General features: G+C 44.8%; 1 protein-coding gene across 1 annotated transcript in view; it reads right to left on the bottom strand.

Annotated features, from left to right (window-relative positions):
* Positions 1-900: 900 nt before the first annotated feature.
* Positions 901-16,017, bottom strand: part of PMFBP1 (polyamine modulated factor 1 binding protein 1) — a 42,016-nt gene continuing 26,899 nt past the window's right edge. The window contains exons 9-20 of the mRNA XM_044255815.1: positions 15,009-15,270; positions 12,947-13,136; positions 12,630-12,783; positions 11,422-11,589; positions 11,015-11,152; positions 6,706-6,870; positions 5,992-6,159; positions 5,503-5,670; positions 4,551-4,654; positions 3,918-3,992; positions 1,496-1,734; positions 901-948 (exon numbers count right to left, since the gene is read on the bottom strand). Of these exons, the coding sequence (XP_044111750.1) occupies positions 932-948; positions 1,496-1,734; positions 3,918-3,992; positions 4,551-4,654; positions 5,503-5,670; positions 5,992-6,159; positions 6,706-6,870; positions 11,015-11,152; positions 11,422-11,589; positions 12,630-12,783; positions 12,947-13,136; positions 15,009-15,270 (1,848 nt within the window). The 3' untranslated portion in view covers positions 901-931. The remainder of the gene's footprint in view (positions 949-1,495; positions 1,735-3,917; positions 3,993-4,550; positions 4,655-5,502; positions 5,671-5,991; positions 6,160-6,705; positions 6,871-11,014; positions 11,153-11,421; positions 11,590-12,629; positions 12,784-12,946; positions 13,137-15,008; positions 15,271-16,017) is intronic.

Below are 16,017 nucleotides of genomic sequence, written 5' to 3' on the forward strand. Positions count from 1 at the left end.
CCTACAGACCAAGAATATAAATTCCAGACATGTATTCAGTTTAACAAAATCCTACCACAATAAAATAGTTTAGCTGTCCTTGGAGTTTGTTGTAATGGAATTGTATTGAGCTGACTGGGGAGAAAAATAAAATTGTTAAAGGAGAAATGCAATATGGCGGAAAGAAAGCGGGTGGCTATGTCCCTCCTCCATTCAGAAAATGCATCACTCATGTCTCTGCCTTTCTTTTGGGTCTTGGGATTACTTTCCTTTTTGAGGTTTTTAAGTTTTTTTTCTTGCATTCCAGGCACATAGAAAAAAATAAATGGGGAGCTAATTATCTATTGTTGGTTTAAAAACTAATCCAAATAATCCAAATAAACTTGCTTAGAGAATTATGGCTTTCTCGTATATATGAAAGACACTAGGGACGCCTGGGTGGCTCAGTCGGTTGGACGACTGCCTCCGGCTCAGGTCATGATCCTGGAGTCCCGGGATCGAGTCCCACATCAGGCTCCCAGCTCCATGGGGAGTCTGCTTTGCTCTCTGACCTTCTCCTCGCTCATGCTCTCTCTCACTGTCTCTCTCTCTCAAATAAATAAAAAAAAAAAAAGAAAGACACTATGTCTTTTAGAATCCAGAGAAAACAGGGATGAACATGTTGCTGTGGGCTGGAGGGGGCAGAGATGTCTGCAAGACGCCAAGAGCTCACGGAGACTGCTATGCTCATGTCTTTATTTTAGAATTTGGGTCTGGAGATGGTAGTATGGTTCCAATGCTCACTCCACTGCAGAAAGTGGACAAAACTCAATAAAATGTTAGCATCTTGCAAAATAGGCAGGGACCTTGATGCATTCCTGTAAGAGCTGATCCAGGTCAAGAGAGAGAGGTGGAAAATCACTGTCCTCTGAAAAACGTACGTGGAAATGATGCCCAGGGCAAGGTGATGATTCTAGCAATATGAGGAACCTGAGGGAACAGGGAGGAAATGACAATCTTGATTTGAGGAGAAATTAATGAGATGATTCCTCAAGGACTGGCCTCATGGCTGGTCAGCTCAGTTGTGGGGTGACTTCTTCCCTTTGGGGTAACATGGGGGTCTGAAAAGGTAGTTATGAATCCAGGCTATACAGGGATCAGGGTGTTCTTGTTGGGTTTTCAGAAAACATTATAGAAGGAAGATGTTTATTCTGGCTGTTTCCCTCTTGTCCCCACACTTCCCAAGAGGGACTGGGTCAGGGGAAGGGATAAGTCTGAGATATGAGGCACTTGGCTATCATCAAAGAGTCTTAGATCAGAATGAGCCTTAATTCACTCACCTCTTCCCTCAATAAGTGAGGAAAGAGTGATCTCTGGTCCAGAGTAGCTAGAAATTCTGTCCCCCAGTTCCTACTTTGAATTCCCAATCTAATGATCTCTTCTTAAGAAATAATACCAGGCTGTTGCTATTTTTTTGAACCATGGGACTAAGACAGACAATATCATGTAAGTAGCAAAAGACAAATGGCAGACATACCGGAGCAGTGGGGTATCCCAACAAACTTGGTGATGTCCATTCTTTGGCTCATGTCCTGGGTCGTACCCCTCCAGCCCAAGGTGGCACACACTTTCCCCTTCTGTATGGGCTCCGTCTTGCTCGGGCCCAGGGCTTTGGTGTATAGCCTTGGGTGCCCGGTTTTCAGCTTCTTCTCCTCTATCTCAGTCTTCAGTTTCTTGTTTTCTTGCTGCAGATGGACCATTACATTGTGAAGGTGGCTGGGGAAGGAGGGAAGAACAGGAGTGTTTGGTCTGCTTCAGCATCTTTGTTCCCCACTTTATCAAGGGCAGATAAAGGCGCCACAGGAAGGAGGGCCAGTGACATTCAAGTCCTTTCAGAACTGGTGCTCTCATGTTCCATAGAGATGGAGGCCTATGTGTATCCACTGGAAGAAGCCCAGGCCCAGGGTCAGGGTGGGACCAAAACCAGTACTTCTGAGCCACGGTGTCATGTCAGCTCAGGGTTGGTTTTCATATCTGTCAGATGGGGACAGTTGAGTCTTATCTGCCTTTTATGCTTCGTATAAAGCTCCAGTTTGACAAATGATGGAAATTTGATTTGAAGAGCTGGAAGGCTGTCATGAAAAATCCCATGTGCCTGGGAAACACTCTCATCTAGTTCTGGTGCCAAAGCCAAGTTCTTTCCCTTCCCTTTGCTAGAAGGTTAAGAGCCCAGGGAATCCCAGCTCTGTTGAGAGCTTGGGTAAGTAACTTGTCCCCATCTTATGGATGAAGAAATGGTGCCTGTGATGTAGACGAGGTGAAAGAACTTAGCATATCTCTTAGGGCTCCATTACTGGTCATATTTCTCCAAACCAATGTCGAGGGCAGTGGGTGACCAGGGGCTCTGGAACCAGACACCCCAAGTTGGAATTCTGGCTCTGCCATTTACTATTCATGAGGCCAAGGACAAATTATTTAGCCTCTGGGTTCCTCTCTTTCTTCATCCATAAATGGGAATTTTAATGGTACTGAACTTATGAGTTCTTATAAAGATTAAATAAATTAATACATATAAAGCACTTAGAACAGTGCCTCGCACATGTAACAGATAAATATTACTTGTGTCATTATTATTATTAAAAGGTTCAAACTCAGGAATGAGTTCTTTGTGAAATAGAACTTCCTCGAACTTGGCATACTATAAGAAAAAGTTCTGTTTTTCTAAAATGCTCTGCTACCTTCAGATTTTTTACAATTTCTTTTTTAGCTAATCCCTTTCAGAAAATGCTTTTTGTCCAAGTGAAAAATTTCGTGGTCTATTCTAGAGGGAAATCAAAGAATTCTTTCTGAACTTCCACGGGCCTGGGCTTTGCCCTCTTGCTCTCTATAAACCTGGCCGGTGTTGGAGACACCCCTGGAGTCCCTCATGTCACTGCCATACTCCATATGCCACTGGGCCTGGAGGTGGGGTCCTCACCATGCCCTCATTCCCTGGCTCTCTGCCACTCTCTCTGGCCCACTCCTGTCAGCATTTCCAATGCCTTCAACATCCTGTACATTCTATCCAAGCCTCTCAGTTCCTTGACTTCAGTATTCCAATGATCTGTCCTCTCCTTAAAGTCTGCCACCATCCTATGGTCACAGCCCAGAACAGAGCTTTCCACCTGAGGCTGATGAGTGGGTTCCATGTGTGCTGAGATGTGGACACCCTCAGCTCTTGGGACAGCCACTGGTTGGTCAACTTGTCTCAAACAACACATCCCAAATTCTTCCACTGTGCCAAACAAATGTGGTTATTTTCTAAGTGTTCCCTGACAGAGGGTTGGGAGCCACTGCCCTAAAGCTTGTCATTATCTGTGACTATACCATCTCTGAAATCTTGATTTTAGACATCCATACTTTCCTCTCTGTCCCCAAACTTCCAGCACTCCTCCTACACTACCGTCTGATTAGCCACCTTTGACCATAAGAATGAAGCATGGCCACAGGAGAAGGTGGAGCAACAAGTAGAAGAAACTTCGGTCCCCAAATGACCACGTGGGACAGAGGAACCCCACCAACCCGGACTGTTCACTTCCTAGGGATGGTTCTTCCATGTTCTATGTTCCTTCATTTGGAGGTCTCTTTGTTATAGCACCTTAGCCTCTACCCTGCCTTTCAGCTCCTGTTTCCTTCTTAGCATTTTGGTCCTCTGAGAATCACATCGGGTGACAGTGGGAAGGGGCATGGCATAGGGATTAGTAACCCCTTTCCATATTGTTGACGAGGGAAGACCCAAAGAGGTGAAGTGATGTGCTCATGGTCACATAAATGCAGATTCATGACCCAGAATCTTTCCATAGTACCAGCACTTCCCTGAGGTCAGATGCATGTATCTAAGGATAAACCCAGACCTGGCTTGTGGCTGACCCTTCTCCTTAGGGCCCAAGCAGCAGCCTGGGTGGTGTGGGATGACTTACTCCTTTTCACCAGTCAGCTTGGCAATATATTTGACTTGCTCACGGAGCTTGTTTCCTAGTTTCTCATTGGCGATCCTGTAATAAAATCCATAAGAGAAATCCCCCCCCACCAATGAGAAGAGCACAGCTGCCTGGCTGGGAGGCTGGCGTTCTCAGCAAGGCGTCCGCTGAGCCCTAGACCCCAGCTCATCACCCACTCCCCGAGCTAGAGCCTCCCTGGCACCTGGCAGTTGAGGGAACCTTCCATTCTCAATTACTAGGCAAAATCACTGTGATCTCAGGTGAGTTCAAGGGATCTAGGCAGGGAAGCCAGATTCCAGGTTTGGAAGAGGAAATTTGACCTGCAGCAAACCATCTTCTTTATCATGGGGCTGCTCTGTTTCTAAGTCAGCAGTCAGCAGGTCTTCCCGATTCTGCCTGAAAAGTTGAGGCCCTCCCTCTTATTCCCAGCTCCTGAATGTGAGCTATCACTGAATTCATTTCCCTAGAAGGCAGCGTGTGTGTGTGTGTGTGTGTGTGTGTGTGTGAGAGAGAGAGAGAGAGAGAATGTGACACTATTCTTTGGCATATGTGCAGTTTCTCAGCTCAGCCCAAGCCTTGGAACCCTGCCTTTCTTTTTAATTCCTTACTTACTTCTGCTCTTTTGCCCATTGCTCCATGTTGGACATAATCTGATCATTCTCTCGGCGTAGCCTACAGGTGTCTTTAGTCACAGACCGCTGGGGCACACTAGAGGGCTTTGGTATGAGAAGAAAATGAGATGGTTAGGGGGAGGGGTGCGAAGCACAGGCCTGTCACCTCCCTACTCCCAAATCAGGTCTCTTCTCTCTTCCTGGAAGAAGGAACATTGGTTCTGCTGTCTAACCCCTAGGCCAGAGTTGGACCTGACACAGCAGCATCTCACCTCTAATAGTGCATGCACACAAAGATGACATTACTGAGCAGGGCACTGTTTATAGTAGAGACAAAGTAGATGTCTATACTTACAATAATGATTTTTGGGCAAAGGCATTAAAACATCTTTGTTTTAAAAAAGCAATATATTAAGCCAATTTTTTAACAGATGGAAGAAAAAATATCTTGAGGAATGGATGCCTTTTTTTTTTTTTTTTTTCCTAATGCAAGCAAAGGCCTTGTGGCTAAACCAAGATATCTGTGGCCACCCGCTGTGAACTTCACTGCTCCAGGACAGGGGCATAAGGCATGCTCGAAGATCTCTTAGCAGATTCTACTGCAGAGTAAGTGAAAATGTCAGGATGGGTTCTGGAGGAGGACTGCCCTGGGCGTTATCTAAGTCAGGGAGAGCTGGTATACCTGACCAGGCGATGGCAGTCTTCTCTGGAATGGGCCTTTGTTCTGCTCACTATCTCTATCAGTGAAGGCACAGGAAGATAGTTGGGTTGAGAAAACTGCTGTGGGCCTTAGAGCACCCAGACCCTACCTTGTACTGAATAGAGTGGGCAGGAGGTATCATTTCCTTGCTCTTAGGCACTCCCACCCCCACCAAGGTTGGTCTAGTATCCAGGTGGTCGTGGATGGGCTGGGAGGTCTGGGAGGAAGTGACCAGAAGCTGAGGAGTGCCCACCTCCTTCTCATCTGCCAGGAGGTTCTCTTTCAGGGTGGCCATTTCCTCCTGGAAAGCCCGGAGCTGCTCTTCTTTAGCTGCCAGCATCTTGAGGTCACTCTGGTGCTGCTTCTGCCACTGCAACACTTGGTTGCTCATCTCCTCCAGCTTCTTGTCGAAGGCTTGAACCTGCTCAGGGGCACAAAGTGAGGAGGGAGACCCAGGCTGGCCGGCTGCCAGCCCTGAGCCCAGAGCCTCTGTAACAAGGGAGGAGAGCGGCTTTCTTGACTTGGGGAGACTCCTTAGGGGGGGCACTTTGCTGCCAGTACCAGCAGAGGGCGCCCCTGCTCTGACTGTTACCACCTTTGCCTTAAGCTCCCTGAGCCCGCAAGTGGAGGGAACCCTTCCCTCAAAGGGAATGGCTCTGCACTAAGGACTTTCTGGCCGAGAGGAGAGAAATCCTGGGGACCTGGAACAGAAAGACAGCCTAAGCTCCTGGCTGCTCCTCACCTCTAGCTCACTCTGCTGTTGGAAGCCCTGCAGTTTTTTTAGTTCCATGTTGAGCTTTTTCATCCTCTCCTCGTAAGCAAGGATTTCATCTTCCAGCTGAGCTTTCCTCTCTTGGGCCTGTGCCAAGCTTCGGTGCAGGCTCTTGGTCTCTGAGGTCGTATGATTGAGCTTCCATAAAGACAAAGGGGATAAGAGTGGCTGTCACAGTTCTTTGGCCTGTTCTATTGAGTGCTGAATGGAGAAGGGTTCCAGTCCATCCTCATCCCTTGTTCAGGGTAGCACAGACACCTGCTCACTTGCCTAGTGTCCCAGAGAGGGGTGGGAAGTGACGGTGGTTGATTTGCTACACCCTCATTCCCCTACCCCATGTCCTCTTTTTCCATTTCTCTGAACTGATCAGCTAGGCACGATCAGCACTGGGTGGAGCACAAATTGCCCAGAAAACCTAGGTTTTGGGAAAACTTTGCCCCTGGGTCATCTGTGGACAGAAAGAGTTGTTAGATTTGGCCTCGTTCTTTGTGTTCCCTTTCTCCCCCCAAAGAATCCTCACTGCAAGGAGGCAGGCCTTTCCTGGAAGGACATCCTAGCTCAGGCAAGAGTTTGCAGAGGTCCTGGTGACAGCCAGTTGTGCGGGGAATTGACTTTTGCACTTTCCATGCTACTCGGACATTTCTTTGCCCCAAACAGCCCTGGAGAAGAGAGGGTGTGGCTTACCTTCTCAAGAGTTTGTGTCAGGTCATCTTGGCACGCGACTGACTTTCGGGACAGTTCCTCATAGGCTTCTTTAGTGACCATGGTCTGCAGATATTGCTTCTCCTTGTGCACAGCCTTCTCCAGCTGGACCTGCAGACTCTCTAAGGCATCCTTCTGAAGGACTAGCTTTAGGAGGGAGAACATCACTATCAAGGTTCATGCCTACAGAGGAATTCTCTGTGTCTACAGGAAATGGACAAGAGCGAGGCTCTCTTCTCTCTGCACTAACATGCAGAGCAGTCTGTGACAAGGCCCCCACCCTTCCCTCACTGTTATAAAAGGAACAGCTGCCTTTCCAGGCTCTTCAATATGCCTCTCCCCACATTTCCCCTTCTAAGTTAGCAGGTCCCCCCCCACCCATACAAGGAGTACTGACAGTACTGGGCTTTGATGTATTAAGTACATGAATAATCCCTTTCACAGAATCTGTAGCCTTTAATAAGGATTTGGAATTTAGTTCTAGGTCAGGAACCATGATACAATATTTCATTTGTACATTTTATACCTTCCTTAGTTCCTGACCTAGTCCACTATACTCGATGCACCATGAAAACATGTATGTGCTTCCTTCACTGCTGTATCTCCACTGCCTATAGCTCATGGCATGCTATATAATATGTGCTCAGTAAATACTAAATAATTGTTTTTGACTGAATGAAATATTTTGTATGGCAATGTTTGGAATTAGGGATGCACTGAACGTGTAGTTCTGATAAAACATGTTTAAAAATGAAGTTGGTGTCTTAAACTTAGTAATGAGTATTCACGCTATAGTTAAAAAGAATTGAGATGTGCAGTTAGAGGCTGTGGTTCTGTCACTTATTTAATCTCTCTGAGCCTCAGTTTCCCCTTCTGCAAGCCAGTTACTTTCAACTGTTTCATAGAATTTTAGTGATCAATGATCAATGATCAAATGAAGTTATATAGGTAAAAAGGGCTTAGTAAGGTAAAAATTACTATACAGTTGTGAGTTTGGTCATGAACATGCTAAGTAACAAGACATGTTTTTAAATACTTTTAAGTACAAGGCAGAGATCTACTTCCAGCTTCTGTTCTTTGGTATTTTATCTGTTCTTTGGTATTTTAATACACCTACATCCTCTATGTGGCCATCTACACAGAAACACACTAATTTGGGTTTTCTTCAGTAACTGCTCCAGGCTTGAAATTTATTTATTTTTTTACATGGAATTTTGAATATCTTCAACTCTAGGAAATGGTGAGATGAGAAGTGTCAGATTGTACTTTTGACTCTATATTTACATGTGCCGGGAAGGAAACCATTCCTAAAGATAAAATAATTTGGTCTTCTGGAAAAAGAAATGCATCTTTTGGGGGAGCTTCTGAAAACATGGAGTCACCTGGGTCTGCCCAATAAACCAGAGGAATCACTGAAGAAATTGCAATTCACTGTAATTGGTAGCCAGATCAGGAAATGTCATCACAGAGGTGGGATAACATAAAGAAAGATGGTGACATAAATCACAGGGATGTTAAAGGCTAAAATGGAAGCTTAATTATTTGATTTATTTATTTATATGTAATAGGTATATATCATTTATTATTTGTATTATTTATTTATTGTTTTTATTTTTAAAAATTTCCTGCAAAATATGGGTTTATTTGGGAGTGAGAGTGGACTATAATCTGGGACAAAGAAGCGGTGGCAAAATCATAGGGAAATCTGGGGAAGAAAGGAGCAGTATTTTTTTTAAGGAGAAAAGAGGTAAGTTGGGAAGGCTGTTATGAACAAAAAGTTCATTGGAGTTTGGAGACTTTTAATTTAAACTTCTCTAACATCAGTGGTTTAGCTTGGAGAAAGATATTAAAAATCTGTAATATATAGATATTTATAAATTATACAATCAAGAAGTTTTAATAAAAGTTCTTATAAAGATGTACTCTCTCCCTTGCCAAAAGCATTAGGCCTAGATGGTTTTATGGGTGAGTTTCTCTAAGTCATCTTTGATTCCTAGCTTCCTCTCACATTCAGTCCATCATTAGTCTGGTCAATTCCGTTGCCAAAACCCATCATGAATTTGCTAACTTCTGTCCTCACAGATGCTATGCTAGCTTGAATGGCAATAACATCCTAACCAGATCCCTCACTTCTATACCTACCCTTCTCTGCAATATATTTCCACACATTAATCAGAATTATGCTTTGAAAACTTAGCTCAAATTACCTCTCCAGTGCCTTTAAGGAAATATCATCAATGTCTTTTCATTGCTCTTAGAATAAAACCCCAAATTGCTCAACAGAAGCCACAATGTCTACCCCTACCTATCTTTCTATTCTCGTCCTATGCCCATATCCTCCTTGATTACTGCACTCCAGTCATACTGACCTTATTTTACTTCCTAGAACATTCCAAGTATTGTTTTAAAAGAGTAATACATGACACACTGTCAGGACTCATACTAGGAATATAATAAGGGTGGGCCAAAATTAGGATCAATTAATTAATTTTATTCACCATATTACAAAGAACACCATACCAAAACAGATGGATTCCATTAACATTAAAACAAGGAAAGGATGCTACTGTTGAATACCAAACTGTAAGTACTGTGCAATGCAATAAGGCAAAAAAAAAAAAAATTACAAAGACTTAGAGAACTGTTGTTGCTTGCAAATGAGATACAATCATCTACTCAGAAAATCCATGAGAAGTAACTGAAAAACTATTACTGCTTAGAAGTGAATTCAATAAGAATTCCAAATACAGAATAAATATGTAAAATAAATTAGCTTTCTTATTAACAGTAATTAATTATAAAATGTAGTGGAAAAATGTCCTAGAATCAAAGAGATGAAAAAAAAATCTCAAGATCTATTGCCTTCAGTTGGTAACTTTAAAAATTGAGATATGGAATATTGATGAAAGAAAATGCATTTTAGAATGCAAAACTAAGCCTCTTTCCAGTAACCTGTTTCAACTGATAATACATCTACTATATTTGAGGTATGCTTTTAAAAAGTTGAACATGCTTATACACACCAAAAAGCCCCTGCAGTCTCCTGATTTCTATCAAAGGAACTCTGAAATGAGTGTTTTTCCTTCCACCTTTACACGGCTTTCTTTCTTTTGGCAAACATGATAATATGCCCATATTAAATACTGAGGTAATATCCCTTATAATCAGGGAGGGTCCTTGGGAGGGGTCTCAGTGACTCAGACCTCAGCACTGGACCACAGCAAAGGAGAGATTTATATCTCTAGAGGACAAAACTCCAGAAATGTCAGTTTCTGTGCTATCTAATATGGTAGATACTAGCCACATGAGGCTATTTACCTTTAAATAAAACTAAAATTAGTTAATATTAAAATTAAAAACTCAGTTCCTTCGTCATACAAAGCCATATTCCAAGCAGTCAACAGCCATATGGCTAGTAGATACCGTATATTAGTAGAGAGTCCCATTGGCAGTGCTCTTCTTATACTTTGCATAGTCCATACTATTTTAAGATTAACATATTTTCTTCTTAAATTATAAAGGAATCAGAGCTGCTTTCATTTGTAACACAGAGACCACCTATCAAGATGCTATATTTGTTTCCGGCAGAAAGATGAAATCTATGCAGTTAGGGAAAGTATTGCCATTCCTGATGAAGGGGAAAGAGGTTAGGTGTTTGAGCTAGATGATCCAGGTTCAAGTGGTGGTCCCTCTCATTGCTTATTCATCGGTTACCTTGAGCCCCAGCCTTTCTTTCCTCTGCAAAATGAGGATCAGGGTAATGTCTATGTTTTTGGGAGTCAACTAGATGGAAGGCATGTGAAGGGCATAAGTAGATCGTCAATAAATGACTGACTGACTTCAAGCATGGTGCTTTGTATATGTCAGATGCCATTTACACTTTTCTGTCATTTTTATTTGTGTGATGACAAATAGCTGTCTCCATTTCTATGCCCTTTCTGTGCTTTGGCACTATTTTTGGCAGTGTTCCCTAGCAAATTGCCCCCAACAATGGACTCACTCCACTCTGGTCTGAAATCTTGCTGTGGAATATCGCTGCCAAAGCCCAGATAGTTTGGGAGATCCAGCAGATATCAAAAAAGACCTTCCACATATATTTCTTTGACTGAGCAAATGGTTGTGTTAGGGTTACCCCCACTTCGAGGAGAAAAGTGGAGCTAAAGGCACCACAAGATACACGTGGGCTGAGCATTTAGCTGCATTTCCGTGGTGGAGGAGAGGTCAGTGCTGATTTCAGGTCAAGGGTCACGGGGCTCACGTTTGCACTCCCTCAGGGTTTCTGTCAACTCACCTCATTGTTTAGCTCTTGGATGACTTGCTGGGAGGCGTTTTGTTTGCTCAGAGAGGATTCCAGTTGTGCAGAACATTGCATTAACTGTGCTTTGACATTCTCATTTTCCTCCTCCAACATCCGCAAATTTTCCTTTGTCTGCTCCCCCATTAGAGAACAAAACCCAGAAAAGAGGTGTTACCTCAGACTCCCAGAGCAGCCTGCTCCTCCTTCCCCCGCCCACAGCTCCATTCTGTAGCCTGTGGTGTCTTGGGCCTTCTCTCTCCTTCTACCTTGCCTTTCTTACCTTCCCTCCCTTCTCTTCTGAGGTTTGAGCACCCATGGCCTCTGTATCCTGCCAGGCTCAGTGGGGCTCAAGCCTTGCCCTGGATTCGTGAACCCAGCCCTTCCTGGACTCTCCTTCTCACCATTTTTTCTTTCCTTTTTTCCTCCTGGCGGAATGTCTCAAGCTCTTGCTCCAGCAACTTCTCCTGTTCTTTGCTCTTTTTCAACTGCTCCCGTTTCTCCTCCAGTAATCTTGTCACCTCCTGAAGCTCCTCAGTTAGACTGGTTTTGGCAGAGCCTTGCTCCCTGTGCTGAGAAATAAAGACTAGCCTGAAAGAGGACGCCCGGGTGGCTCAGTGGGTTAAGCATCTGCCTTTGGCTCAGGTCATGATCCTGGAGTTTCGGGATTGAGTCCTGCATCAGGCTCCCTGCTTGCTCTCTCAAATAAATAAAAAAATCCTGCCTTTTTTTGGTTTTGTTTAAAAAGAATGCCCTGAAAGACAGTCTTAGGCTGTATATTTTTGAAAAAACAAAACAACCACCCCTCCCCAGACAAAGAGAATGGCTGAGATAAATATGAGGGCAACCTGTTGGTTATTTAGCATGGATAATAAAAAAGTTTCCTCAGATGTCCAGCAATATTTTTTTGGTTCAATTAGATATACCAACTTATTTTATTTCTAGATCTAGTTCCCACAGCATCAACCTTCTCTCCCACTTACCAAATCTTTCCACATAAAAAGGAATAACATGGAGGACATTAGGAGAAGGAAAGGAAAAGTGAATGGGGTGGGGAAATGGAGGGGGAGATGAACCATGAGAGACTGTGGACTCCAAGAATCAAACTGAGAGTTTTAGAGGGGATGGGGGTGGGGGGATGGGTGAGCCCGGTGATGGGTAGTAAGGGGGACGTGTATTGTGCGGAGCACTGGGTGTTGTATGCAAACAATGAATCTTGGAACAGTGCATCAAAAAATAATGATGTACTGTATGGTGACTAACATAACACAATTTTAAAAAACCCTCTTTAAATAAAGTTTAAAAAAATCTTAGAAAAGCACAAAAAGAATAATTCAGAGATTGAGGACTTTAAAATGACTGACAAGGATAGTTCTGAATCCTATTAAAAAAAACTGAACATTGTACTCTGACTGTTTTTAAGCTTAGTCCTTGAGAATGCTTATTATGGGTCGCGGGAACTAGAGCTAATAGGCTGGCTTAGCCTTCTAACACAAAAGCTGGAAAATTAGTCTGAATGGATTGGTGGTAGCATCTTCCCCAATAAAAGAGCAATATATTTAATCTCAGGCAGAGCAGATGCTTGGGCTGGCAGCCTACTTGTCCGTTATACCTGGTGTTGAAGGAGTTTTAGATGGTCTAGCAGTTCATTCAGCTTCATTTCCTGCTCAGTCGTGGTCTTCTGGAGCTGCCTCTTTTCCTTTTCTGAATTTTCAAGCTTCTTCCGGGTCTCAGAGAGTTCCAATGTCAGCTCCTCTATCCGCTTCCTAAAGCAAAATGGCGACAAGAGGAAGACAGACTCCAGGGGCTGCGTTAGCAGATTGTGAGCCGGCTACCCGGGGCTTGCTACCTCAGTCCCAGGCAGCTGCTGCCGAGTCCAGACCGGCTCGCCAGAGACAGAGCCTCTCCCTGGAAGTGAGACAGTGGTACCTGTTGGGGGCGAGTTCCTCTCCAGCCATCAAGGAATCCTTCTGCAGCTTCTGAAGTTCTCTCTGCAGCTCCTGGATGGTCTCTGTCTTCTGCTTCTCCAGGAAAAGGTAGCTTTGCAGTTTCCTCTGCGCATCCTCCAGGTTATTCTTTGCCAGAAGGGTCTCTTCTTTGTACTGGGAGGCTTGCTGAGCTACAGAACCCAGCCGACAAGCCAGGCACATGTGTGTGGGAGAAGGGATATGCACGCGTGAAGATCTGACTCTCAGATAAGACCAGTTAGAAAGACTGTTCCTTCAACTTGTGACCTACTTCAATTTACAATCTGTCCTTGTTTCTCTCCATCTCATTATCACTCCTAAGGAGCTCTGTTAAGTCATCTGTCTTCAGCTGTCCCCCAGCTGTAGACTGCTTCTGGACTAAAGTTAAACAAATCAATATAAATTGCTCAGTATCTCTTATGTGACTCATCCTGTCGTTAGGGACAAATCCTGACCCTAATGGAGTTTAGAGTCTCGTGAGGGAGACATAACCAGCCCACGTGACCTAGTCATCTAGTCATGTGAACTGTGCGCTCACCGTGAACTCCTGTGAAACAGGATCAGTGTGGCTGAGAACAGTTGGGGATGGCCTTACGGAAGGACAGAGATGCTGCTGGGCCCGAGAATGAGGAGGAGGAAGGGAATTCCAGAGGGGGGAAGCATTAGAGCAAATGCATAGGAATGGAATGGGCGAGGCAAGTGGGAAGAGCATGGGAAGAGATTGGTTTGGCTGGGAAGGACCGTGGGAAGGAGTGCTGGGAGACTGCTGCGTGAGTGCATGGACAGGAGTGGGCTTTGGAGGATTCTGAAAGCCAGAGAGAAATGTTCAGAGTTAAGTTAGTGGGTTCTTGAGCGAGACCCGGCAAAAAGATTATTATAGGAAAATTGAAATGTATTAAAAGGAGAAGGACTTCCTCAAGTTTCTATTATTGTTTCTGTTGAAACATCACCTTTGTCTCCATTTTTCAGCCTGGGATGCTGGACAAAAGATGGTGTCGATACAGGAATAATGATCTACCTTGGAAGAAGGAGGGGGAATTTTTTTTCTAAGCAGAGAAGAGAAAGTTCAGTTTGGGGAATGCTGGGTTAGAGGGGAAGGTGGACTGCCCAGGTGGAGCTACTCTCTAGAGACAAGAGTGACCACAGGTGGCAAGTAAGGGTTGGGGCTCTAGGTTTTGGAGTTGTTCCAAGAATGAAACTAGATGGGGGAAGGCAGAGATTAAGGGATGGATGACTACTGTCAGAGAAGGAGGGAATGAGATTTGTGAAAGAAGAAGGGACTTGTTTGATCTCCAGAGATGGGAAAAAACTGTTGAGTGAGGGAGGCCAAGACCACACCACACTCAGACACACACAGTTACAGGAGGGTGGGGAAGGAGGCCACGCTATGGATACCCCCCCCCCAAATTGATATGTCACTCACATAACATAACGTTAAACACTTTAAAGCATACAGGTCAGTGGTTTCTGCAATACTCACAAAGATGTGCAACCATCACCAGTACCTAATTTCTGATTGTTTTCATCCCCCCAAGGGCAAGTCCATGCCCAGGGAAAGAAGTTATTAATGACCTCTGACAAAGCAGTTTCAGCAGAGCAGCAAGGACATGATCCGTAGCGCAGGCTATGCAGGAGAGAATGTGTTGGGAGGCAATAAAGGGGAGAGAAGGTATCTAAAGGAAGGGAAGAATAAATTGTGTGACGGAGGTCCTGGAGAAGTTGGGGAGGAATGCAGAGCTTTGCAAAGAAGCAAAGTTCCGAGCCCTGTCCTCCCTGTGATGGCGAAAGGTGAACTTCAGAGGACGCTGCTGGGAAAACAGGAGGTGTGCGTGTTCAGCAGTTCACCTTCCCAGTTAAGGGCGAGTAAAGGAGCTTGGGCAGGCGCTGTGATCCCTGTGAGATGTGCCATGAGATCATGACAAGGTCTGCAGTGAGGAGTGGGGAAAGGAGCAGGAAGTGGCCGTTCAGAGAAAGAGGGGGGACTGCCCTAGCCCCGAGTGAGGGTTTGAAGTGTGGTGGGGAACACCGTCTGCTGGGGGCCTCACCTGCCAGCTTCTGTTGCTGTTGGGCCTCTTCGAGATTGTCCTTCAGCTTCTGGATCTCAGCTCGCAGGGCCCCACACTCTGCCCTGGACTTATCCTGCTTTACCTCCTGGATGGTGCTTTCAAGTTCTGTTGTCATTCGTTGCTGCTTCTCCAACTCCATCTCCTTTTTCATGAGGCTGTTCTGAACCTGTGACAGTTCTTTCTCGAGCTCATGCAACATTTCATCTTTCTCTTGGAGGAGCTGAGGAAAGCAAAGGGTGACCACTGATAGAGGCCTGAGCAGCTACCCATGGGAGCTGGGTACAGATTATCTTGAGCCCTCTCCAGCCACCATCTTCTCTGGCCTGGATATCACACAATCTCCACCCTCTGCTTCCTGCCTTAAGTCAGTCCATTCCCAACGCAGCTGTCAGAAGGGGCCCTCTGGAAGCCTAAGTCCAATCTTGTTTTGCCTCTCCTCAGAACATGCTGGCTCCATGTATTTGGAAAAAGGCCACTATTCTTCTAGCAACCTCCTGGAATGCTCATGGTCTGGTTTGACCTCACCTCCAGCCACCCCTAACTCTCTTGGTTTGAGCTTGTCTCCTAGAATATTCTAAGCAGATTCCCACCTGAGGACTCTCGCCCTTGCTACTCCCTCTGCTTAGAATATTTTTCCTGGAGACCTCTGCCTGGGTGGCTCCCTCACTTCATTCAAATCTCTGCCAAAATGTCACCCTATCACCGAGGCCTTCCCTGACCACCCTGTATGAAACAGGAACTTATCAGTACCTGGCATTACATTATACATTAGTTTTGTGATTTGTTTATTGTCTGTCTTTCTGTACTAGAATGTAAACTCCAGAGGAATAAGCATGTTGCACGTGTTGTTATATTCTTTTTTAAAAAAAATATTTTATTTATTTATTTGACAGAGAGAGATCACAAGTAGGGGAGAGGTAGGCAGAGAGAGAGAGAGGAGGAAGCAGGCTCCCTGCTGAGCAGACAG

The sequence above is a fragment of the Neovison vison genome, chromosome 7 (genome assembly GCF_020171115.1).
Source record: "Neovison vison isolate M4711 chromosome 7, ASM_NN_V1, whole genome shotgun sequence".
NCBI lineage: Eukaryota > Metazoa > Chordata > Mammalia > Carnivora > Mustelidae > Neogale > Neogale vison.